At 57.6% G+C, this 25,881-nt stretch overlaps 2 protein-coding genes and 1 long non-coding RNA gene across 17 annotated transcripts in view; 2 read left to right on the top strand and 1 right to left on the bottom strand.

The window, feature by feature from the left end:
- CARS2 (cysteinyl-tRNA synthetase 2, mitochondrial) overlaps positions 1-5,525 on the top strand; it is a 29,062-nt gene extending 23,537 nt beyond the window's left edge. For 8 of the 13 annotated variants that reach the window (XM_059891995.1, XM_059891997.1, XM_059891994.1 and 5 more), the window contains 7 exons: positions 1,874-1,941; positions 2,554-2,620; positions 2,885-3,023; positions 3,753-3,876; positions 4,292-4,390; positions 5,034-5,240; positions 5,386-5,525. In XM_059891995.1, coding sequence (XP_059747978.1) covers positions 1,874-1,941; positions 2,554-2,620; positions 2,885-3,023; positions 3,753-3,876; positions 4,292-4,390; positions 5,034-5,240; positions 5,386-5,523 — 842 coding nt within the window. In that variant the 3' untranslated portion in view covers positions 5,524-5,525. 13 annotated transcript variants of the gene reach the window in all.
- Positions 5,526-6,682: 1,157 nt separating this feature from the next.
- NAXD (NAD(P)HX dehydratase) lies at positions 6,683-19,821 on the bottom strand. Of its 3 annotated transcripts, XM_010810993.4 has the most exons (11): positions 19,756-19,821; positions 18,615-18,758; positions 16,224-16,374; positions 15,416-15,461; positions 14,635-14,723; positions 13,772-13,880; positions 11,467-11,517; positions 11,282-11,386; positions 10,455-10,575; positions 9,374-9,494; positions 6,683-7,922 (listed from the first exon to the last, which is right to left on the bottom strand). In XM_010810993.4, the coding sequence occupies exons 3-11, from the start codon at positions 16,325-16,327 to the stop codon at positions 7,772-7,774; spliced, it is 897 nt and encodes a 298-aa protein (XP_010809295.1). In that variant the 5' UTR covers positions 16,328-16,374; positions 18,615-18,758; positions 19,756-19,821; the 3' UTR covers positions 6,683-7,771. The 3 variants fall into 3 exon arrangements, with proteins under 3 accessions (XP_010809295.1, XP_024855940.1, XP_002692037.1); XM_025000172.2 differs by lacking the exon at positions 18,615-18,758 and having other exon boundaries at positions 19,635-19,821; XM_002691991.5 differs by lacking the exon at positions 18,615-18,758.
- Positions 11,386-15,625, top strand: LOC132346802 (uncharacterized). The gene is made up of 2 exons (XR_009496753.1): positions 11,386-11,851; positions 14,169-15,625. It is a non-coding gene; the product is annotated as an uncharacterized lncRNA (long non-coding RNA).
- Positions 19,822-25,881: the final 6,060 nt, after the last annotated feature.

The following is a 25,881-nucleotide window of genomic DNA, read 5'->3' as shown; positions in this document are numbered from 1 at the left end:
GGCCTTGGAGCTGTCCGAGGGCAGGCGTACAGGTGCGGTCAGGCCCTGGAGCTGTCCGAGGGCAGGGGTACAGGGCTTTGGTGCAGGTCAGGTCGGGAGACGCAGGTGAGCGACGGCGTGGGCACAGGCACTGTCTCTGTTGAGTCCCTGGGTTCAGGAAACCAGATTTTCCTGGCTAGATGGTACTAAAGGCAGCAGCTCCGGCTTCAGCATGTGCGGAAGCTGCTTCCGGTCCGTGGCGGGGTCGTCGTGGTGACCGGGGTGCGCTCACTGCTGCATCTCCTTCACCCCAAGTTCACGCCTGCTCCAGCCCTGAGCTGCCCAGCCCCAGCGTCTGCCCTGCTGGGACCCCTCATGGTCCACATGACCCCAGCCTCGGTGCTACCCCGAGGTCGGCTGAGCGACGAGCCAGGCTGCTGCCCCCGGCGCCAGAGCTGAGGTCTGGCGTCCACTTCGTGCACTGCTCGGAGCTCGACAGTGGCCGGAATCACTTCCTCCTGCTGGCCCAGCGCTCGATGAGCCGTTCCTCTGGGGCTCCCGGGCGGGGACCGGCAGGGCCCCCAGGACCCACGTGTTTCCTGTCAGGGGCCCACACCTCTTCAGAAGCCTCGTGGAACCATCTCCCCCCGGGTGGGGGACTCGGGAGAGCAGAGCGCCGCAGCCCATGCAGGGAGGAGTCCCAGGGCCCGGTGACACAGTGCTCCCGTCCCTGCAGTGCTCCCGTCCCTGGGCTGGGATCAGGTGACCCCGTGTTAACCGCTGGTGTTGCTCGTGAGGATGTGGGGCCTGCCGTCAGTGCCGGCGCCCCGGGTGACCATGAGTCCAGGCGCAGGCGGCAGCGGCAGCGCTCACGGAGGGCCGTGTGCACACGCGTGGGTCCCGTCGCTCAGATACTGGCGGGTGGGAGGGTTCGCTCTGTGTTCTGCAGGAAGGGTGCTGTGTCCCGACACCTGGAGAAGCGATCTATTTTCCTGGACTTCCCAGGTGGCGCAGTGGTAAGGAACCCACCTGCCAAAGCAGGAGACGTGAGAGATGCGGTTCAGCCCCTGGGCCAGTCAGATCCCCCGGAGGAGGGCGTGGCAGCTCACTCCAGTGTTCTTGCCTGGAGGATCCCAGGGACAGAGGAGCCTGGAGGCTGTGATCCTTGGGGTCGCAGACTCGGACACGACTTTGTGACGTCGCACACACGGGGAGGTGGACGTGGAGTTCGGCAGTCGGATGAGTTCCGTTCTCCAGACGTTGTCGGTTTTGTAAAACGTCCGTTGCACCTGGTGGAAGCCGCACGCTGCTAGGGTTATGTATTCAGGGTCAGATTCTAGAAGCCGCCCTGTAACCAGCTCTCAGGAAAGTTGGCCTTGGGCAGCCTGGGGTGAAGTCACGTCAGGAGAGGTGGACGGACCCTGTGCTGAGAGTCACGTCAGGAGAGGTGCACAGACCTTGTGCCGAGAAACCAGTTTCCTGGGAAGTGAGCCTGGTACCCAGGCGGTCCTGGAGGACGTCCTAAGGGGTTTGGGTTCCCTGTCTTTCACATATATGGGAATGAGATGGTGCCAGGGTGGGGGCACATCGGTGAAACAGCTACCGCGGGAAAGCGCTCAGGGCTGCCAGGCCTGCGCTCCGTGGAAGCAGAGGGCATCCCCCCCGGGAGCTGAGTCGGGTCCCCCCTGTTTGTGAGTCATGGGAGGGGGAGGGTGGTCCCCACTTTGTGACGCCCGGCCAGTGGCTGTGGCCCTCTTCCTGGCCAGTGGGTCGGGGGGCCCTGTGCCGGCGCCCACGAGGGGGCAGTGAGGGGCAGGGTCCCCGGAGGCTGGGCTCTGAGAAGGGCTCCTCCTTCCCGCCTGGTGAGGAACGAGCCGCTGTGCTCTTGTTTCAGGGCACCTGCACGTGAAGGGCGGAGGAGAGAAGATGTCCAAGTCGCTGAAGAACTACGTCACCATCAAGGTAGGGTGCCTCTCGGGGCCCCCACGTTCCCGACACGTCGTGGAGGCTGCCCTGTGCAGGAGGCCCACCCCGGGTCCCCAGGTCTCTTCCCCTTCCTGGTGCGTTCGCTGTAGTCACGGCTGCACTCAGGCGCCTATCTCCATGAGGTCAAGACCCAGGGCTTGGGACCACGTTAATTCACATGCACGTTGCAGCATCCCCTGGGTGGGCCTCCACTTGGCTGGTGTGGGGGGCTAAGAGGACTGGGAAAGATCCCTTTTCCACACTCCGGGAAGGAGCATCAGGAGGTGGACGTGGACGCAGAGACAACCGGGTCAGATGGGTTTTCATATAGATCTCGGGGGTGGCCTGGTGAGGCCTGGGGACCTTCCTCAGAGCTCAGTGTTTCTGAGTAGAGTGCAGTCTGCAGGATTCAGACAGGCGCTGACCACACTGAAATACAGGCACCCATGCCCATCCTCTCCGGGTTGAGCCAGGCCGTGGGCCAGGCCGTCCGGCCAGATGAGCAGGTGCAGCATGGGGCGGGTGCGGCCACAGGTGGGTGGGGAAGGCTGTGCAGGGAAATGTCCAGCCGGAGGGTCAGTGGCTCCTCTCACCCGTGTGCACCCCCAGGACTTTCTCCGCTCCACCTCTCCCGACGTCTTCCGGCTCTTCTGCCTGCGGAGCAGCTACAGGTCAGGTGAGCCAGCCGCATGGCCCGAGTCCCTGACGGCTCCTGGGGACCCTGAGACCCGGGAAGCAGCCCCAGCACTCGGCCCTCAGGCCTGAGACCCCTTCTGCCGCTCCTGTCGCATCCTGAGCCGGGCAGAGCTGAGTGGGCCCAGGGCCTGACCAGCAGCCTCAGCAGGGCCGCCCCCAGCCACCTCCAGGTCCAAGGTCAGAGGGGGCAGCCCCTCCCTGGCCCGCGGGCGAGGCTGCACCTGTGACCGTCCTCACCCCGCAGCCATCGACTATAGCGAGGGCGCCCTGCTGGAGGCCAGGAGCCTGCTGCGGGCCACGGCCGCCTTCGTGGAGGACGCGCGGGCATACTTGAGAGGGCAGCTGGCCGGCGGGCCCATCCAGGAGGACGTGCTATGGGAGAGGTGGGTGCACAGCAAGGGCCCCTAGGCGTGAGGCGGGTGGGGAGCGGGCCCGGGAGGCCGTTGAATCACGTCCAGGACACGGGGGTGGGATGGGGAGGGGCTCTGCGGCTGACGTCAGGGATGGTGAGAAGCTGGGGAGATGACGGTGGCGAGAGAGGAGGAGGCTGTCGGGGCACCAGGGGTTGAGGCCGCTGGGTGTGGGGGATTGGCGTAACCCCCGGGGGCCCTGGAGAGTGGTGAGCCTGGACTCCTCCGGGGCCACTCGGGAAGGGGTGTCGGGAGGAGACAGATGAAGTGGCCTGCTGGCCGCTGTGGTGGAGCGCAGCACGGAGTCGAGCACCAGGCCCACGAGGTCTCGGGAGCCATTGGCCACGGGCCCCCCAGGTGGGGGTGCAGGTGGGTGGCTTCCTGCTCACTAGCAGGCGGGGAGTTGTTGTGTCTGTCCGCGGCCGGCCGGCTGTGCTGCGTAACGCGGCTCTGGGTGCAGGGGCACGCACAGCAGAGGTCTGCGTCTCCCGCGGGGCTGCTCGGGCTCTGCCAGGCCTCCCCTGTGCCCGGGAAGCCGGGGGGTCCCAGGGCGAGGGACGGCAGGGAGGAGGCAGCACCCCAAGGGGCCGGTGACGGCCGGGCGGACCTGCGGGACGTGTGAGCGAGGGGCCCACAGGGGACCTGAGGCTGCACCTGGGGACGCGGGGGGACAGACGACAGCCCCGCGCTCTCTTCCCCCAGGCTGGGCCGCACCAAGGCGGCCGTGCAGGCGGCCTTGGCGGACGACTTCGACACGGTGCGGGCAGTGGACGCCGTCATGGACCTTGTCCACCACGGGAACAGGCAGCTGAAGGCGGCCTCCGAGGTAACTCCCAGGATGCGCTTGCCAGCCCCCCAGGTGGCCCTGCTCCCAGCATGGGCCCCCAGGGCTCCTGATGAGCAGTCACCTCCCGAGGGGGGCACAGGGGGCCTGGGCGTGGACAGGAGCCCGAGATATGCCGTCGCCTCCCGGGCTCCGCAGAGTCTCAGTGGGTCACAGCGATGTCAGCTAGGGGAGGAGGCCGTGGTGAGACCCCAGCTGGTCCCCGGCCCGCCCGCCCCGGGCCAGGCTTCCGCGGAGGCGCCTGACACCCAGGGGGCCACCTGCTGGCTCAGGTGCGCGGAGCATGTGCCCGGCCTCCCTGGGGGCCACGTCCCCCGGCCACGTCCCCCGGCCGCCTGGGCTGACCTCCCGGGGCCGTGCTCTGGCCTCTGAGCACCCTCCCCGGCGGCCGTCACAGGAGCCCCGCGGTCCCCGGAGCCCCGCCGTGCTGGGAGCCGTCGTGGCCTCCGTGGAGCACTTCTTTGAGACGGTGGGCGTTTCTCTGGCCGAGCGACAGGTATGCTTGCCTCTCTTTTCAGTCCTGTTTCGGGACTTCAGCTACATGCCAGCATGTAACAGACGCTTCCTCCCTTCGTAAGTGCCGATTTTAATATGTAATTGTAAGGCCAAACTTTTTACATGTGTAAGACGTGTCACGGTCCTTAAAAGCGCGCGCACACTGAGAGCTAGCCCGTTAGCTGCAGTGACGAGGTTCTGAGTGGACCAGCGTCTGCCACGACCACAGTGTGCTCCGGGCCACTTGTGTCCTGTAGGGAACCCCCTGGTGGACGCAGCAGCTGCGGTGAGCACTGTGGGTCCCACCCGTCAGGGTCCCTGGGACGGCAGAGACCCAGCCCCTCCCCGAGGGGCGTCCGGCCCCGGCCTCTGGTCCCCATCTGAGCCTTCTCAGACTTCCAGTCCTGACACCTAGGCGCCGGCACCTCTGCGTCCACCCTGTGCCGGGGATGGGGCGGGGCCTGGACGCCGGCACCTCCCAGAGCCCACCCTGCGGCCGAGGTCAGGGCCGGGCCTGGACACTGGGAGGAAGGTGCCCCCAGGCCCTTGGCTGTGGGTTCACACCCGCTCACGCCTACAGACCAGCGCACACCCCGCACACACCGCTTGCCCCACTCACCCTGACACACCCCCGCACCCCTCAGTGTGTTCCAGGGGCGGGCAGCCCGGCCGCCCTGCACAGCCTGGTGGAGGAGCTGGTCTGCTTCCGGCTGAAGGTCCGCCAGTTCGCTCTGGCCTCCGGGGAGGCCCCTGGGGAGGCGCGGCGGCAGCGGCTCCTGGAGCGGCAGCCCCTGCTGGAGGCCTGCGACGCGCTACGCAGGGACCTGGCCGTCCATGGCATCAGCATCAAGGTGAGCGCTCTGCGGGGCCGGGCTCAGCTGGCGTCGCAGACGCTGGCGTCTCTCCCGGGAGCACACCCGCCCCCAGCTCGGGCCTGTCCTGAGCCCTGACACCTGTCCATCCACCCACCTGGCGCCGCCTGCCTCCCCAGGACAGGAGCGGCTCGTCCACATGGGAGCTGCTGGATCCGAGGACAGAAGACCCCAAACCCAGGAGCTGAGGACGGGGGAAGCGAGGCCGTGGTCTCCTGCCACGGTTCTGCACCCTTTAAGTCACAGTAAAGCCTTCATGTGAAAGTTGCTGTTGTGGCTGTTTTCCCTTAAACCAAGCCGACACCACCCCAGAACCCCTTTGGTGTGAGCAGAGGTGCTGAAGAGTGGGTTTCCTTTCAGCACCGACGCAGTTCAGTGAGATCTCAGCCTGGAGACAGGACGGAAGCCCCACACGGGATCCTGGGGAGGGTGGGCAGGGCGACCCCGGCCCAGGATCACCTGGACCCTGCGTGAGGGGCAGTGTCGGCCTGGGTCTGTCAGTTTGCATGTGCTGGGTCTGGTGACAGTAACCCGTTCCCCAGGGAAGCATAGCAGAGGAAGCCTCCACAGGCACCCAGCTCCCACGCGCCGCGCTCCCTCAACACTGGTTCTTGGGGTACCAGCCCAAGCAGACGCCCTGGGGCCAGGGCTGTGAGGGTGTCGGTGGCGCGGTGGAAGCCGGCAGGGTGAGCAGGGACCGAGCTGGCCGGCGGCCTCGCCCTGTCTCCCTGTTGTCGCAGGCGGGGAGCCCCAGCTGTGCAGGACACCGGCAGGAAACGGGGGGGCCTGCCTGCTGCTCCAGCTCTCAGCCAGGCTCCCAGTTCGTCCATAACTAGTCCACGGCTCTGCCCCGGGCAGCAGGACAGCCTGGCAGCCATGTTAACTTCCTCACCGACCGTGCTGCCCCAACAGGCAGGGACCCTTGTTCTAGAGGAGGGGCCCGTCCACAAGCTGGCCTGCAGCGAGGGACCCTGCAGAGCAGAGTGAAACCCCTGAGGGCAGGCGGCCGGCCCCTGGGGGAGGCTGACAGGTGCTCAGTCCTGCAGGGGACTGGCCAACGGCCGCGTCGGACCTGCCCCGGGGGGTGGTGTCCTGCCTGGAGCTGGTGAACGCCCGGTTTGCAGAGGAGCCAGGGGGCAGGCACTCCCTTCATTCAGGAGCATCGCCTAGCTGCCCCGTCAAGCAGAGGGGTGCAGAGACGCAGTGGTTCCTGTGGCTGCTGCCTTACGTCTTCCGCGGGGAGAAGCTGCTCATGCCGGGCTGACCACTCCGCTTTAGCAGCACGACGGGCACCCGTGGACCGCACTGGCAGCTGGGTGGGCAGCTGTGTATTCATCCCCGTGTCTGACAACGTCCTCGCTGAGGACCAAACTGAAGGTGAATTCTGGCTGTTTGAGCAAAAAATACACAGCTCTCGCCAGTGAAATCAACCACATCTGCCTTTTATTAGGTGTGATTCCCCAAAGGAAGAGAGTCCACGGCAGTAGCGAAGCTTTTCTACCGTTAGGTGTAAGTGAGCCACAATTTTAAAGAAACCTTAACTCCAGCCTATTCAAAGCAACTGGGATCTTTTGTCTGAACACAGAGCAGGGATCACTGAGGACAGATGTACGGACTCGGGCCAGGCCTGCCCTGCAGAAGGCACGTGGATAGCGCACTCAGGGCTGTAATCAACCCCTCGGAGAAACGAGACGGGCCACCAGGCGCCACACAGGCCGACCCCATGCCGACAAGACAGCTCAGTACAGAGAGCGCGCGTTCTGAACGTTCTGAGAGCACCCCCCACCCTGCCTCGAGGCAGAGGCCCTGCTGTCCTGCCCCACCAGCAGGTGCCGGGCAGCTTGGGCCCCCACCGGGGACCTGACTTGGGAGCCCTGGGCACCCCTCACCGCAGGCCTGTCACCACGCCCGCCTTTGCATGGACACGTCAAAGTGAGGTGTCCCAGAGCTGCCCTGCACACTCGGGGGCCAGGGTTCGTCATTTCCTTCGGTGGTTTTCCCAGGGGCCTCCAGCATTTCCAGTTCTGACAGATCGCTGACTATTCTGGAAAACTTCAGCCAATTAACCAACCAATGCTGAATATTTCTGCCCAGATGTGTGTGATCTAATAACTGTTTAAAACGCCAAAATGAACTAAAGAATGACCACCACAACCTTTGCGGGACCTCAGCTTAAAACATGATTCACACACAGTTGGGAACAAGAGACGGGACCCCCAGGAGGCCTGCTAGTGAGGGCCCTTCTCGCAGGAACACGACGCTCAGACGCGGGGTCCGCTCCAGGCAGCAGCGGAGCCCACAGCCCAGCTGAGCCGCTGTCAGACCGTCTCGTCACACGATGCTCTACGTTCTTTTCTGAAGCTGCAGAGACTGAGGGAAGTTCACCAACACCGTTCCGTATCAGTTTAGGCAGAAAGCGCTAAGTTCCAAACTGGCGTTGTGTCAACCTGCACAGCGGAGACCTCTCGGAGGACGCGGGCAGACGGCACCCGCCCTCCAGCGGCTCCGGCTCAGGCCTCGAAGAGCCTGCGGAAGGCGGGCCCGACCTCGGCGACCATGTCGGAGGTGGTGGTGGCGCGTCCGTACTTCTGGAAGGCCTGCTGGCTGCACTGTCGGGTGAGGGCGCAGGCGCCGAAGGCGGCCACGAGCAGCGGGCTGGGCCTGCGGGGAGAGGTCTCAGGGGCGGCCACCGCACCCTGTGCGTCCTGCCTGCCGTCCCGGGACCCACGCTGGTAAGCTCGAATCTAAGGGCCTCCGAGAAGCCTCCCTACAGTGAGCACAGCTGGTAACTGGGATATGGACGATCCTGATGGATGAGCGTCAAACAGCTGTGCATGTGGGAAGGGTCAGGACACCGCTGTCGCCCCAGGTGACCACACCCAGCACCTGGTCAGCGTCAGCACCCGCTGTGTTCTAGGACCTGGAGGATGCTGAGGCCGGGCACACCTGCTCGCCAGGTCACTGAGACCCCCGGGGACACCTGCTTGCCGTGTCGCTGAGACCCCCGGGGATACCTGCTGGCCGTGTCGCTCAGACCCCCGGGGACACCTGCTCGCCACGTCACTCACACCCCCGGGGACACCCGCTCGCCACGTCGCTCACACCCCCCCGGGGACACCCGCTCGCCACGTCGCTCACACCCCCCCGGGGACACCCGCTCGCCACGTCACTCACACCCCCCACCCCCGCGGGGACACCCGCTCGCCACGTCGCTCACACCCCCCACCCCCCCGGGGACACCCGCTCGCCACGTCGCTCACACCCCCCACCCCCCGGGGACACCCGCTCGCCACGTCGCTCACACCCCCCACCCCCCCGGGGACACCCGCTCGCCACGTCGCTCACACCCCCCACCCCCCGGGGACACCCGCTCGCCACGTCGCTCACACCCCCCACCCCCCCGGGGACACCCGCTCGCCACGTCGCTCACACCCCCCGGGGACACCCGCTCGCCACGTCGCTCACACCCCCCCCGGGGACACCCGCTCGCCACGTCGCTCACACCCCCGGGGACACCCGTTCGCCACGTCGCTCACACCCCCCGGGACACCTGTTCGCCACGTCACTCACACCCCCGGGGACACCTGCTCACCACGTCGCTGGACCCGCCAGCACCCTGTCTGTACACACCCCACGGGTGTGCCGGTCAGGTTTGCGGTGACCCTGCAGCCTGGCACCATCACTGGCCAGGATGGGTGCAGAGCAGAGGTCTAGGTCCCAAGGGGTGGGGGTGCCCCAGATCCCTCTACACCATCTGGGGAGGGGCCCCCCAGCTCAGAGCCCGGCTGCCTCGTGGAGACTCATCTGTCAACAGGAGCTCCCCCCGCCTGCGTGTCCCCCACCATGACAGCTGTTCTGAGAGCAGGCGTTGCAGAGCCCCAGGCAGCATCTCCCATACCAACAGGGGTGGGAGCAGGGAGAACCACCCATGCCCTGGAGGCCATCCAGCCAGGGGGACAGGGCCACTTCCTGTGGCCAGACCAGTGGCAGGGATCAACCTGGCCAGGCCTGGGAGCTCTCCCCATGACACCGGTGTTTCACCGGGAGCATTCCAGTCTGCTCCTTACTGTACACAAGAGCTGCTGAAACATGAGAAACAAGACGGGACTTACCCGCCAGTCTTCTGGGGGCCGGCGCGGAGGGCCCAGTGTGCCAGGACGCCCAGGGAGCCTGACAGGAGGTCCCCCTGCCCCCCGCACCTGCGGCCGCTGCCCTCCTGGCTGCACTCGAGCACTGCGGAGAAGAGGAGGTGTTGGGGGCGCCCTCTATCCCCCGTCCCCACGCGGCAGCCTCCAGGCAAGCACAGCAGGAGGCTGCCCCCCAAGCAGCACCCAGGGTCTGAGGGGATGAGCGCGCCCACCCCCGGGGCCCCTGTCCTCCAGGAGACTCGGAGCTGGTGGCGCCCCGGCTGGGACTTGTCTGCGCCGTGAGAAGTTTCTGTTTTCTTTGAAAATGTCTGAAGCAGTCGTGACTCTGACTGTGTCAGGGATCAGAGCACCTTCTAGCATCTGAAGGACCCACAGGCCTCAGGGTCCCTTGGAGAAGGCTCGCTGCGTCTCCTAGCCAGCATGCGTGCGCATGCGCACGTGTGTGGTGTGTGAGTGCGTGTCTGTAGTGAGTGTGTGCTAGTACACACACGTGCCCAAGCCTGTGCTTCTCTGCCTCCTGGTTCCCGTGACCCAGTCAGCAGCCCTGCGTGTCCAGTTGTCTAGTCACTGCCCGCTGGGCCTGGCGCCTCCAGGGGACTATAATAGCGGGAGGACCCTGCAGGGAGCAGAGGCATCGTGCACTGAGCCCGGAGCCCCGGTGAGGACACAGGCAGGTGGCCCCCAAGGCTGTGCTTGGTGCCTGGGGGCTCCCGCGCCACCGGCCGCTCCTTGGTGTCTCCGCTTTCTGGGTGCTTTTGTAAAACTGAACAAGCAGCAGGAAGATACTCGGTCCCCATGTCTGCCTGCAGTGAGGGGGGCGGCCCTCCCTGGGCCGTTGCACACGGCAGGGAAGGAGCATCAGCCGCCACACTGGGGCCAGCCTGGGCCCGCACGCCCCATTGAGACCACCTCCCCGTGCAGAACACCGAGAGAAAGGACAAAGCCGGGCTTCCTGAGGTTGCGGACAAGCGGTCCTCCTGGGGCTGGTGCCCAGCGTGGCTGTGCCAACTGACTGACATGCAGTGTGACGTCTGCGGCCACTCACCCTGCTCGCCATCAGAGATCACGTCCTGCTCCCCCTTCTGCACCACGGTGACGTTGCCCAGGGCCTGGCTGAGTCTCAGCACAGCTCCATGACGGTCCCCGCCATCCAGGGGCACCCCCAGCTAGACAGGACCAGAGACACAGTGCTCATTGGACACGGAAGAGCCCGTCTGCCTGGGTCCCGACTCGTCTGGGGGCCTGTGACTCCCACCTCCCAACAGCCAAACGAGCTCATCCCTGAGGCCCAGACCACCCACGCTCCAGGCGGGACAGTAACACAGCCCTCAGGGCAGAAATACCGCAGGGCAGGGAGTCTGCAGGTTTGCCCAAGTGACCCAGCTCCGAAGGATACAGAGCAGACACACATGGGCTAACACGTAAGAACGCTGGGTGGACAGACGCAGCTGACCCTTCAACAATTTTGGTGTGAATGGCGCGGTCCTTACGTGTGGACTTTCTTTCACAGTAACTACAATCAGGCTGGCCGAATCCACGGAGGCAGAGCCGCATGTGTGGAGGAACCGCGCGGAGCGAGGGTCAACTGACGGACCCTCAGGCTCTCAGCAGCTTGCAGACGGCAGCACCCAGCCCCATGCTGTGGGGTCAGCAGTGCGGTTTGATCTCATCCTCGCAAACCCTATGACGTGGATCCCGTCCCACCCCACCTCTTAGAGGAGGGGACGCAGGGCAGGGACGAAGCGATCACCCAGGGGAGCCCAGAGGCCGGGCTGACCCCCGAGTCCACCACCCAGCTCTCACCCCATCAAGGACGCTGACCAGAGGATGCCCTGGGGCGCACAGTCACTTGCCTGTGGCTGGCTGACTCACCACGGCCTCGGACAGTCTGCCAAACTCCACGTGGTTGGGGGTGAGGACCGCCTTCCGGTAGCCCTGGATGAGGGCCGGCTGCTGGGCGATAAGCCAGAGCCCGTCCTGCAGACAAGGACTCAGGTCACTCAGGAGCAGCCGCAGGGGCCGTGGTGAGGAGAGGGCAGGGCAGGGGCCACACTCACTGCGTCGATGACCACGGGGATGCCCCTGGCCTTGGATGCTTCTAGAATGCCCTGCAAGAAAGGAAGGCAGCTAAGCACTGAGCCCGTCGCCTGAAGAGAGCTGAAAGAAGCAGCGGTTCTGACGGACTCCACACAGGCCATCAATACACACACGGGAAATCGTGAAGCAAGTGCGACCACAAAGAGAAAAGCCCGTCTGCAGGGCCGGTGTGAACGCTGAGCACACGAGCACAGGACCGCCACTGGTGCTGGGTCCAGGCCAGTCCACGCAGGCCGGCCCCGAGCCATCGTCTCCAAACTCCTAACAGTCACGGACCCTCAGCACTCGGGTCAGAAATCTGACGCCCCGAGAAGCGCCCAGCTCTTCTGTTTATACGCACTTCTCGTAAGTCACATTTCGCGTGTCTATAAATGAGTGACTGTAACCATCAACAGTGAACAAGGCTCTTCTCTGGCTTGATGCAAGTGTCCTAGAACTGACTGCGGCAATGGCTGCGAACTCTGTGAATCCACTAGAAGCCATGCGACTGCGCTCTGTGAATGAGCGCACTGCCGCGTAAAAGTCCTGCCAGAATCGCTGAAGGAAAGCAGGACGCTCGGTCCCGGAGAAACTACCTCCCTGAGGTGGTCACGTGGCCGGGGATCTGCCTCCCTGAGGTGGTCACGCAACAAGGGATTGTTCTTTTTAATTTACTGCGATTTTTACATGCCATTCAATTCATTCATTTAAAGTGTACAGTTTGCAGCCATCACCACGATCAGTTTCAGGATGACATTTCCATCAACTGAGAAAGGAGCCCCACACCCTTTCTGCCCAGCTGCAGACAGGCTGTCGAACAGCTCACACCAGATGGCGACCTCGCTCAGGAAAGACCTACTAATGTCTGTGACTGGGCAGCACCGGGGGAGGTGAGAGGGGCCAGCAGAGGGCACGCCCGCGTGTTAGCTGGGGCCCGGTCCGTGCCACAGACGCTCCAGCAGGTCTAGGCTCACTCACTCCCAACCTCTAACTCACACACTGCAGAGTAGCTTTTATTTTTTTTTTAAAGATAAACACACTAAACATTTTAGTATGAATTTTTAAAAATGACAAAGAACTTGAAGCACAGAGAACCCCGGCTTTCATCACCTCAAATTCACCCCCAAACCCTCTTGATACAGATTATGTTTTCACGTGTCTATAAAAATCACTTTTATTTTAGTATTTTGGATACAGTATTCCTTGATTGAGCACAGCCCATGTGTCTGTAAGATGGTTCTAAGAAAAGATAAAAGGTATTCCAGGCAGATAACATGTCAAAGTTTGCTTGGGTGCTCGCCACCTGGGTGGGTGAGGACAGGCCCTCGACACGGACCGTCTGTAAACAAGCACCCCTCGCATCAGTCGCCGCCCTCGGCAGCTCGGTCCCTGCGGGCCGGCAGTAATTCTGTGGGTCCAGAAGGACACACACGCTGAGAGGCTGCGGAGGGGCGCGCCCGACCACACCGTGTGTGATGACTGGTCCGACTGTCGGCGCCAGCGTCACAGACGTGTGCCCTGGCCAGCCCTGCCCCGCCTGGCGCGGCCGCAGCCCCTGCTCAGCGACAGGCCGCAGGCTCGAGGGTGCGGCATCTCTGGCCCCAACTTCCACTCCAAAGGCTGGAACGACGAGCTGTGGACGGGACCCCAAGTGAGAACATTCAAGCTCTCACTGTTCTGCTAGAGCCCACACATGCCGCCCTCAAACTGTTCTTTACCCATCAGACGGCTAGGAAAGTACTACCCGCACACACACCTCCATCAAATGCACGGCTTACGCGACCAGTGAGGTCATCGGAACTCAGAAGTACCCCTCCCCCGGGTCACGGTGACAGGGACGCCCCTGGGCACCAGCTGTTCTGAGTCCCGCACCAACCAGGCCCGTGCAGAGCGCTCTGCAGACGTGGCTCTCTATGACCGGGGCACGCCACCCCCAAACGAGTGCCAGACCGCGAGCCAAGCAGGCTGCCGGAGGCCCTGGCAGGGAGGGCACCGCGAGCCTGACCCGAGCCGGGCCACTGTGGACGCCACTTGGCCCTGACACTGGGACCCGCATCACGCGGGACCCGCAGTGGCCGCCCCAGCCACAGCACGAGGGCCCGCGCCCCGCAGGGGCCCGCCCAGCACGGTCTTGCTCTACACGCATCTCTCCTCACACCCCCTGCTCCTCCGTCCCCAAACCCCAACTCCCCACCATGAGCCTCACAGGATGACAAGCAGCAGGAGACATGATGTGTGTCAGACTTCCCGCAACCAGAGCAGTCTCCTGGGAGAGGCTGCGGTTACCTTGACGTTTTCCAGCAGAGCGTCATCCCTGCCGAGGCCGGGCCCCACCACCAGGGCGTGCAGTCGGGGCAGCCACTGCTCCACATCGCGGACGGCCTCCGGGCTGTCCCTGAACAAGAAGAGACGCGCCAGCGGCTTATTTTCATGCTTGTTTCCTTTACTAATCAAACTACAGACTTTTGGCAGATTTCCCCCAGGGTCCTTTTCCTGTCCCAGGACCTGAGCCGGGGCTCCTCCAGGACGGTCCACCCGGCTGCAGGACGCCCTCCTGGCCTCCCCCACGCCCACCGCCCCCCACTCCCATCTACTCCCTGCTGCCTCCACACCAAGCCCTCCCCCGCCACCCACACCCCTGCCTCAGTTTAAACACCATCCACCCGGCCCTTCTCCTCCGCAGGGCGCCCCAAGACCCGACGAGCGCCTCCCGGGGGGACCCCTGCCGCTCCTGAGCCCCAAGGGCTTATTCTCAACACAGCGGCCTGACAAGCCTTTTAAAGCATCAGGCTCCAGCAGAGCCGCTGTGACGTTCAGAAAGCTAGAAGGGCACTTGAGGAAACAGCGGGCTCCCGTCTCATGTAGGCGGGCACTTGAGGAAACCGCGGGCTCCCGTCTCACGTAAGTGAAAGCCAAAGCCCTTACGATGAGGCTCACGACCACCTGTCCAGTCGCCTGACCAGTCCTGAGCGCCCACGCGGAGCGCCTCCAGCGGGAGCTGCTACACCCTTTCCGCGCCTCCCCGCGTCCTCGGCCTCACCGGACGCCACGCCCTGTGCCACTGCCCACCCTCAGCCCACGCACCACCGCACCTGCCTCGCGCACCCCGCGCTACCTGTGCGGGGACCCCGTGGCCCCGCCCCACTCACAGGACGGGGTGCACGATCAGCTCCGGGCTGTAGGCCTTGATCACGGGCGCGGCCTCCTGGGTGCAGAACACGTGGGACAGGTCCGCGCCCTGCGGTGGGGGGGGCACAGCAGGCGGCTCAGGGGGGCTCGCCCGGCAGCCCACAGAGCACGCGGCCCTGCCGCAGCCGCCCCAACCCGCAGCACAGTCCGCAGGCACGCCAGCCGCCGCAGCTCGCCCCCCGCCAGGAGGCGGATGAGAGGGTGCTGGCCAGCGGCAGAGCCTGAGAAAGGCCTGGAAGGAAAGGCGGACACTGCTGCCGCCCAAGAGGAGCCTGGCACGCTGCAGTCCAGGGGGTCGCCAAGAGCCGGACATGACTGAGCGACTGAGCAAGGGGCAGGTCACCAGCCGCCAAGCGGCGTCACCGTGAGGTCTGCGGGCTGCAGGGTCCACCTCACGGTCCCCGGGCCACCAGGCCTTCGGGATGCGCATGATCAAAATGCCCAGGCAGTGGCCACGGTGAAAAGGTGTCCACTGCTTGCGCGAGGCCTGAAAAGGCAGCCCGCGATCACTGTAGCAAGGAGCACTTTTAATAAAACTTGAATTTAAGAGAAAAATGAGTCCCCATCTGAGTTACTCTGTGGCTACACAAAAGGTCAGGGTAGATTTAAACGTGTCTCTCACCCGAGGTCACCTGAAACGTTATTTAGGTTTTTATCAGAAAACATTTGCTGCAGTCATATTTAAATGATCCAACACTTTCACTAAAAAAATCCTAACAAAGAAGCTATAAGCAAACATACCACTTTGAGAGCGGAGATCGCTGCAAAATAGGGGGCTCCAGTGTACCTAAGGAAATACTTAAGTCAAAAGTGAGCATGAGGCCAGCACTACCCAGACCTCAACAGAAACCTGTCTCCTAGCACACACTAGTTCAGCAAGATTCTATCAACTGAAAAAAATGTTTTTCAATTCCAGGAATAATTAATTGCAAAATATAATAGCATCTACAATATCAGCAAAAATCATAAACTTTCTAGGAATTAACCCTGTAAAAACACATGGTAATTGTACAGGGAAAAGTTTGAAACCTGTTAAAGTACAGCAGAGATCGACACTTGATGAGATGACTTAACATTATAAAAACGACACTTCTCTCTAGACTAATAGAGACGTAGAAAGCACTGGAGTTACGGGAAATGCCCACAGGTGCACGTGAGAGAAAAGGCAACACCGAGTGAACAAGACCGGGGCTCTGTTGGCAGGAGGACGGGTGGGGACGCGTGTTAGGGGGAAACCAAAAGGCAAAAGATCCGGAGGTCTGAGAAGCCAGTGAGAGTTCGCCTAAGGCCCCTGCAGAGAGGGAGTGTGCTCGAGGGGACCACGGACCACCTGGACTGGCCGGTGCCACAGGGGCAGGACCCAGCCCGAGAGCAACAGCGAGCGGAGGCCACGATCCCTCGCCCAGTCAGGGCCCCCTGCTTTCTCTGCTGTTCAATCAAACGTTCCTCATGGAAAATACTGCCATAGTATCAGCTGACACTTGGAAATGATTCCTGGAGTCCAGCTAGACAGACAGACAGACGGATGGGCGGCTGCTGCGTCACTTACTCCCGGCAGCCTCCCACCACGCCGATCCTCCCGTCCTGCCCTTTGTGCTTCTTGGTGGTCAGGGCAGGGACCACGCTTCTCACCAGCTGCAAAATGCTTTCCATGTCCTTTACTGAGTGTGCTTTATGCAGCGAAAATGCTCTTTTTAACACTGAAAAACAGGAAAATGTTCAGAAAAGTAAAGAGCTATCAATATATATTAAAAAAAACAGACGTTAATCAAAATACTTCCCAAAGCTGACTTAACATGAATGCTGCAGATTTTTATTCAGCGGTTTCACGATTTCATTTCCATAAGAAAATGAGGTTTAGAAATACCACAACACTAGCACCCGCGGTTAAGTACCAGGTTTACTCTGATACCTATCAGACGTCTTGAAAACCTACTTAACCCTTAGAAAGCTTTCCTAAATGCACTACTCCTCACTGAGCTACACATACTCACCACAATCTTCCTGCAAGCTATGAGGTCCCCTCTCCCCCTTTGATACTCCCACTGTCTATTCAGGCCAGACAGGTTCATGTTCTTCCCGATTTAGTTTTCTAGTCTTGGCTCCCATACTCAGTTAAAGATACGAATCAAGTATCTAATCAACTGGAAATGGCATTCTAAATAAAGAACACATCTTACACTGGGCTCAAAGTGGTTTTTTACTTTTATGGCCATGCCACAAAACACAAAGGATCTCAGTTCCCTGACCAAGATTGAACCTGTGGCCGCCCCCCCCTACCACAGTGGAAGCATGGAATCTTAATCACGGGACAGCCAGGGAAGTCCCCAAAGTAGCATTTTAAAATAGTCTGATCCCTGAACTATGTATAAACAGCCAATTTTAATCGGCCTTTCTTGAAAAACTTCCTGTGCTGTATGTTTTGCCATATTATTTAAAACATCTCAACTGTGAGAGAAATTCTATGTTCCGTAGAGCCCAGTGTATAAATGAGTAATAAAGCACGCATTTTCTCTAGAATTAAAGGATCTATGCTGATACGAACAACACTTTCACATAAAAGGCATCCAATATTTTTATCTTCCCATTATCTTGGCAGTGCAGAAAAACTACACATGGGTCATAAGGTCAAGTGAAGACCAGAAGAAGCTGACTCAGCTCCATATGGCAAAACAGCTTGATCTTAATATTGCTCATACTGTTTTACTTTTCATTCAACAAAATTATTCAAGTAATATTCTTTAGTGAGTAGATGTAAATGCCTCCTTAGTTGATACATCAGATGCTTAGACCCCAAGATGTAAAAAGAATATCAATTACCATCCAACCAAACACCTTCCCACTTTCTTCCAAATCAACACAGGATTAAAACTCCAAACAGAACCTCTATAAACCTTTGGCCATGAAAAGGCACAGGAAGGCTTGCTCAACCATCAGCCTAGCCACTGACCCTCGATTCCGGTCCAACCTGACACGCCACCGAGGTGCTGGGCCAACAACCAGCTCTCACTCCTCGCCCCTGCCTCGGTCCCATCTGCACCCCGAATCCCCAGCCATGCGCTGTCCTCCCAGCGTGCACAGTGGCTGTGAGACACAGCTGTGTGGGCACCCCGGCCAGCTGCAGGACGGGAACCTGAGCTGCTGCAGGAGAATTTAGGGGCGGCCCTGCCAACCACTGACGGCCGTCTGTGCGGTCAAGTGCTCTCCAGGCGCCTGTTTCAACATGACTGGTCAATGTGAGCACATCAGAGAAAGGCCGCCCCTCCAAGTGCCCGAGGACAGTAAACACGGGTGCTTTCTAAAGGCTAGAAGCTGAACCCAAACTTACCAGTCACTCGAGGACTACGCTGGGCTCCTTACAATGCTCTGCTTATCAGTTACCATTACTTTAATCTAAGCACCTAGCTTCACACAAAATACCCCTAGGACTACACCTCTACCTCAGCCTCTGCAGAATGCTGTAGGTAGGGTTCCCACCTGTGACTTTAGGGCTGGACTCCACCCTCAACCACTCCGGACACAGTCTGACACAAAATAAGCCACGCAGTAAATGTCTGATGAATTAAAAGCATCGCGGTTCACTCTAGCGGAAGCCAGTTTATCCTTCTTTTACAGAGAAGGAAACTGAGACTCAAGACAGACCTGCGAAGACGCCACGGTTACGAATGGATAAGCCTGGGCAGAACACAGCATTTTACCAAAATGCTGTCATTTTCAGGCAGAAAAAAAATTTAATTAAAAAAAAAGTCAATCACACCACCAACCAAAAGACAAATCAAATGCTTCTCATGTGCCTTCTGAAAGCAATCTGTGATGGGTAAAAAAAAAAAATCACTGCTGGAAAAAAAAATCCTATCACTCTTGAGAAGTACAGGAGTTTTAGTTAACTGCAATCGTATGAATGCAAAGCACACTCACACTGCTCATCCGTAACACTCACCTGAGATGAACACGTGTTCGCGAAAGAGCCAAAGGAAGATGAATTAAATTTCCCTATACTCCACAGAAAAGCAAGTTTCAGCTAGCTCTCTAACATACACCATTTGGACTTTCCCACAGAAATGCTGAAACATGCACACCAAACCTAAGGATAAAAAGGACTTGAGGAGAGGCAACTTGAAATTTACGCCATTAAGCAGTTTGTCTTCATACAATTCTGAATCTGGAGGAACAGGTCAAACCTGTCTGGTTTTTGGGTTCAACGAATGTAGCTGAGGAGAGGTAAACAGATTTCTTTACCCTGGGCTGTTTTCCAGAATTACTTGCCACTCACAACTGTGCGGTCTCCAACAACTTCATGTGAACTGTGGCTAATTTGGAACCAGTGACAACAATCTTTAAATTAACCTGGAGATGCCATAAGGCCGGGAGGGGAAGTCAGTGACCTGCAATTCTGGGTTTTTTTCTGGTAAAAAGTTCAGCAAGTCGGCCTAATGATGAAACCTCAGACTCAAAGAGAAATCTTGACAGACCATAGCAGAATGTATGGATTTTAGGGAAACAGCGACCAACAAAATATCTCCAAACAAGTCGTGGCGGAGGGGGCGTGCGGGGGGCGGAAGGGCCCGGGCAGGCGTGCCCGGGGGAGCGCAGCAGCTGGGGGACTGGGGTGCCCAGCACCCGCACAGCGCCGCCCCGGGGGCCCGCTGCCGAGGGGCACGGCCAGGCTGCGTCTCCCGTTCCGGCCCCTCTCGGGGGAGCCTGGCTCAGAGCCCCCTCTTCACCACGGCGGAGGGCGGGAGGCTCCCCACGCCGTCGTGACAAGGGAGGCCCCAGGCCAACGACCGTGTGAAGAACGGCTCCACAGACTCGTGAGCACCGAGGACGCGCTCGTCCGGCTCCCCCTGCTCCTCCTCCCGCCTCTTCGGCAGCCGAGGCCGGGCCCTCGGGGTCACTCGGCGGCCGCCCACGCCCGGGGGCCCCCACGGCGGCGCCCCCGCCCGGACCCGCGGCCCAGTACCTGCGTCCAGCGGCGGCCCGTAGAGCGCCAGCGCGGCCGAGAGCACCGCCACCACGGCGGCGCCGGCGACCGCGGCCCCTGCCCGGACGGCCATGCCCCGGAAGGCCGGGAGCGCTCTTACCTGGCCGGCAGCCCCGGACCGCCCGGCAGCCGGGACCCAGCGCCATCCGCGGACTTCCGGGCTCCCGGCCGCCCCCGCGCCGCCTCGGGGACCGCCGCTCCCGCGGACTTCCGGGCTCCCAGTCGCCCCCGCGCGGCCGCGGGCGTCACAGCTCTCTGCGGACTTGCGAGCTGCTCGCCCCGCGCTCTAGCTGGAAGCCGGCTTCACTCCCGGGGGTCTCGGACCCGGGCCCGCTGCACCACGGGCTGGCCTCCGCCGGTCCCTGAGGACTGTTTTGTTTTGTTTTGTTTTTAAGAAGTATTTATTTTATTTATTTGGCTTCACCAGATCTTAGCCGACAAAGGTCCGTCTAGTCAAGGCTATGGTTTTTCCAGTGGTCATGTATGGATGTAAGACTTGAACGGTGAAGAAAGCTGACCGCTGAAGAATTGATGCTTTTGAACTGTGGTGTTGGAGAAGACTCTTGAGAGTCCCTTGGACTACAAGGAGATCCAACCAGCCCATTCTAAAGGAGATCAGTCCTGGGTGTTCATTGGAAGGACTGATGCTGAAGCTGAAACTCCAATACTTTGGCCACCTGATGGGAAGAACTGACTCATTTGAAAAGACCCTGATGCTGGGAAAGATTGAGTGCAGGAGGAGAAGGGGACGACAGAGGATGAGACAGTGTGATGGCATCCCCGACTCGATGGACATGAGTTTGAGTAAGCTCCGGGAGTTGGTGATGGACAGGAAAGCCTGGTATGCAGTCCATGGGGTCACAAAGAGTCGCACACGACTGAGCGACTGAAGTGAATTGATCTTAGTTGGTGCATGTAGGATCTGGTTCCCTGACCAGGGATCAAATCCCAGCCCCCTACGCTGGGAGCATGGAGTCTTAGCTGCTGAACCACCAGGGAAGTCCCTCAGCAGCTTTCTTAGAAACATGAATAAAATAATCAGTGAAAACTTAGATTCTGGTATTAATCGGCTGAGCTATGACTGATCTTCTACCTCAGCTGTTGCTGCATCAGTAGGAGGATGAGGATGGACTTCTGTAATTTCACTGCAACCTCTTCTCATTGGTCAGTTTGATGAAATCAGGGAACAGAATCGTGATTAAAATCGCTGATGATGAAAGTGCTCCTCACGTCGGTCACGTTTGCAGAGGGCGCTGAGTGTGTTCTCGCGTAAAATCCAGGAGCGTGTTTCTCCATCCTTTCTCCCCGCATGTACCAAATAAGTCTCACCGAGCTGAATCTGAGATCATGGGATTCACCTTATTCATCCCTGGTCAGGAAGTTAGGCTGAGAGGAAATAAAACATCTAGTTTTATTTATCTGTGTGTGTATGCACATTTGCACACTTAGGTATCAACCACGGGTAAATGAAGTGACAGGCTTTTCTCAACAGCTCTAATCTCAAAGACTTGAGAAGGCCCACATTTCTGACAAAAATATAATAATATGAAGTTGTATATATAATTTTATGTAATTGTATAATACATCAGTTCAGTTCAGTCGCTCAGTCGTGTCCGACTCTTTGCGACCCCATGAATCGCAGCACGTCAGGCCTCCCTGTCCATCACCAATTCCCAGAGTTCAGCCAGACTCATGTCCACCGAGTCAGTGATGCCATCCAGCCACCTCATCCTCTGTCGTCCCCTTCTCCTCCTGCTCCCAATCCCTCCCAGCATCAGAGTCTTTTCCAATGAGTCAACTCCTCGAATGAGGTGGCCAAAGTACTGGACTTTCAGCTTTAGCATCATTCCTTCCAAAGAAATCCCAGGGCTAATCTCCTTCAGAATGGACTGGTTGGATCTCCTTGCAGTCCAAGGGACTCTCAAGAGTCTTCTCCAACACCACAGTTCAAAAACATCAATTCTTCAGTGCTCAGCCTTCCTCACAGTCCAACTCTCACATCCATACATGACCACAGGAAAAACCATAGCCTTGACTAGATGAACCTTTGTTGGCAAAGTAATGTCTCTGCTTTTGAATATGCTATCTAGGTTGGTCATAACTTTCCTTCCAAGGAGTAAGTGTCTTTTAATTTCATGGCTGCAGTCACCATCTGCAGTGATTTTGGAGCCCAGAAAAATAAAGTCTGACACTGTTTCCACTGTTTCCCCATCTATTTGCCATGAAGTGATGGGACCGGATGCCATGATCTTCGTTTTCTGAATGTTGAGCTTGAAGCCAACTTTTTCACTCTCCACTTTCACTTTCATCAAGAGGCTTTTGAGTTCCTCTTCACTTTCTGCCATAAGGGTGGTATCATCTGCATATTTGAGGTTATTGATATTTCTCCCAGCAATCTTGATTCCAGCTTGTGCTTCTTCCAGTCCAGCGTTTCTCATGATGTACTCTGCATATAAGTTAAATAAGCAGGGTGACAATATACAGCCTTGACGAACTCCTTTTCCTATTTGGAACCAGTCCGTTGTTCCATGTCCAGTTCTAACTGTTGCTTCCTGACCTGCATATAGGTTTCTCAAGAGGCAAGTCAGATGGTCTGGTATTCCCATCTCTTTCAGAATTTTCCAGTTTATTGTGATCCACACAGTCAAAGGCTTTGGCATAGTCAATAAAGCATAAATAGATGTTTTTCTGGAACTCTCTTGCTTTTTCCATGACCCAGCAGATGTTGGCAATTTGATTTCTAGTTCCTCTGCCTTTTCTAAAACCAGCTTGAACATCAGGAAGTTCACAGTTCAGGTATTGCTGAAGCCTGGCTTGGAAAATTTTGATCATTTCTTTACTAGCATGTGACAACACAAAGAAAAAACACAAGCTGCGTTAAGTCTGGATATAAGATATCTAACTCCTGCACGATGGCTTGGACAATTTGGGAGAGATGTCTAGACTTTCTGAGTCATAGAGTTTTCATCACCAAAAACTGGAATTAGATTAGATAGCCTCTAATGTTTCCGTCAGCTCTCAAAACATACATGCTTAATCTAGTAATACATTTTGCTTATATTTTATCTTTGATTTAGTTTGTGATTTATAATATTGTTTTGAAGTCCTGTAAGAGGAACAGAAATGTGGTTGGGTTTTGCCAATAATCTAGGATTTAAATGGAGCAAGTGCCAAATAAGGTTCAAATACCTCCCCTACATCTTTTTCAATTGAAGTTTTTATCCAAAATAAAATTACAGAAACCGCCTAGAAGGGTGGCTGGGTGATGTCACTGGAGTGGACATACCCTCTGTACCTAAGACACATAAGCTCCATCAACCTCAGAGTTTCAGCCTCTGCTAAAGTAGGCTGTGTTTCTCAGTTATTCTTGGCAAATTGTGTAACGGAGCCAAGAAAGCCATTCCTCTGCCCATTAGGGTACAAGGCTGAGAATCAAACTGACAGAAGACAGATGAACAGGAGGAAAGACAAATTTTACTTGTTGTTAATATTTTAACTTTTCTCCCATGAAAGGAGACCTTCATAGAAAAAAAAAGACCCAAAGAAGCAGTATGATTAGGAGGGGGCGGGTATATATGCCACTTTAACAGAAGATGGGAAACTGTGGAGAAGTGACGAGACAAAGGGAACAGGCTTTGGGCTTTCAGGGGTGGAACATTGTGGAGAGGCAGGGCCTGGGGACACTACGGGGGACGGGCTCCCCGCTGAGGCTTAGTCTGTCCGACACCCTGGCTCGGTCACCGCCTCCGGAGGCACAGGTTGTCCTTCCCTTCCTGGTGGGACAGAGGGCCAGCCCCTCAGCAGGCTGTCAGTGGAGGGCAGAGAGCGTCTCCGGTGGCTGCTATTTCCTGGTTGTCTTTGGCTCAGAAGGATCTTTATGCCAAAGTGGCTCCTTGAGGGTGGAATCATTTGCAGTATGCCTGGGAATGGAGACTTCAACAGTGTTGTCCACTTCATCTGTCTATGATGGAAACGTTCTCTATCTGTGTTTTACTCCGGTAGCCATGAGGCCTCCGTGTCAATGGAGTCCGTGGAACATGGCCAGTGCAACGGAGGGGCTAAATTTTACATTTGAATTAACTTAAATTTAGGTAGGCACACATGGTCTGCCATGCAGGGCAGTACAGCTCTAGTATATTAAAAGCCTAAACAATTGGAAAATACTTAGGTTAGCTTTAGGCTTCCCAGGTGGCGCTAGTGGTAAAGAATCTGCCTGTCTATGCAAGAAACTCTAGAGTCTTGGGTTCAATCCCTGGGTTGGAGAGATCCCCTGAGGGGAATGGCAAACTGCTCCAGTATTCTTGCCTGGGAAATTCCATGGGCAGAGGAGCCTGGTGCTGCAAAGAGCTGGATATGCCTCAGGGCGCGCGCGCACACACACACACACACACACACACACGTCAGCTTTGAGGAGGAGAAATTTCAGCTTGTGCTGTATCGCGTGCTGTACCCAACGCTCCAGGTCACACTTCATCCTGGGATGTTAGCTTTTTCAGTTGCTCCACGTTTACCCGGAGTACCCTCGACTGTCTCTAGGAGGAAGTGTCCTCAAGGGGAGTAATTTTGGATGATCATCAGTTCTGAAGCAGTTCTGCAAATTGGCCCAGACCTAACCATCCTTACCAGACAGTTCTGTATTTATGTCTGATCCTTCAGATGTCATTCAAGTAGAACTTCTGCTGGAGGGAAGTTAGAAATGAACTCAGGAGTCAATTATGAAATTTTATCTTGGCAGTGAGAGGAACATACACCTTTCTAGAGTCTTGATCCACCATTGTTTCTGCGAAATGTTTTCTTCTCGGCAGAAGGTACATCTTCAGGTCTTGCTAAGAGTTGATGTCTGACATTCACACTTATATTCTGTCTTGAGTAAATAGCCTGAAGCAGATGTTGGCAAACTGGCAAGTGGCCTTGAATGTGAGATCCAGAAATCTGAATCCAATCCAGGAAGCAGGGAGACCTAGTGAAGAATCTTAAGGAGGATTAGACCTTCTGTTTGCTTTGTGAGCATAATGATTTTATGGGTCAGAGTCATTTCTTGTAGCTGACTCAGGGGCAAGTTAAAGAAAAGAGAGAAGCCAGGCTGCATTTATCACGCTTAGGGAGTATGGTACTATTAAATTTAAAACAATGGTTGGCATAGTCAACCAACTTATTAGGTAGGGAAAAAACGATGCAGTCCAAGTTTGTGGAGGAAAATCATTTGCTTATTCTACAGTCCACATGAATCACTGAGTAAAAATCTGAGCATTGAAGTTTTATCACCCTCCATCTAGGAGATGTGAGGAGCAATTAGGAAAGATGAATAATAAGGATATAGCGTTTTATGTCAGCTTAGATCACCAATAAACACTCTAGGGAAAAGCAGAGACCACACTGTCTGCCTTAAACGCAAAAGGCCGGAGGAACGCATCTGATGTCGCCATGATTAGTACAGCGAGAGGGTGTGCAGCTTCGCTTCTGCAGAAGTTAAGACACGCTCCGGGTCTCGGTGCCTGACCAGGCTTCTCACACTGCGCTCCCAACTTCGGAGGTGCTGGCGGCTAGGACTTAAACATACCTGTTTTTTTTTTTTTTTTTTGGAGGGGCTGGGGAACATGACTCAGTGCTCCTGTGGAAGCGAGTGAGACCCAGACACCAAACGGAGGCAGGGAGGCATCTGAGTATGATCTATCCTACCCCACGCTGGTTGATTTACACCTCTAGCCTTCCTGAGACTCACTTCCTTAGCCAAATGGTGAAATCTATATTAATCCGTGAGAAAAAGAAGGTCTTGGATGTTGCACTGGTGGGTCAGTGTTACAGGTGGATTTTTCTTTCTTTTTGCTGATTTCACTTGTTTTTTCTTTTTTTGGCCCTGCAACACAGCATGTGAGATCCTAGTTCGCCAATCAGGGACCAAACCCAAGCCCTTCCGTTGGAAGCGTGGAGTCCTAATCACTGGACCTCCAGGGAAGAAAGTCCCTGACCCTACTTTTGTCTAGCGTCAAAGGTCAGCAGACAGGACTCAGGAGAAGTGTTCTGCTTGCTCTCTGAACAGCCTGTCTCCAGTGCTGGAGGGACTCTGGGGGGAGGTTGGGGAGCAATCAGGCAGGCCGAGGTGAGGGCAGAGCGCTGCCGTCAGCACAGGCTGGGTGTCAACTGACGAATCAATAAACGGTCTACAATACCAATGGAAAGGGGCTTTATTTGAGCCAAACTGAGGACTAGCTTGGAAGCCCGCTTC

This window comes from Bos taurus, chromosome 12 (genome assembly GCF_002263795.3).
Source record: "Bos taurus isolate L1 Dominette 01449 registration number 42190680 breed Hereford chromosome 12, ARS-UCD2.0, whole genome shotgun sequence".
NCBI lineage: Eukaryota > Metazoa > Chordata > Mammalia > Artiodactyla > Bovidae > Bos > Bos taurus.
The sequence above is the reverse complement of the archived record's forward strand: the minus strand, read 5'-3'. Positions and strand labels throughout refer to the sequence as shown.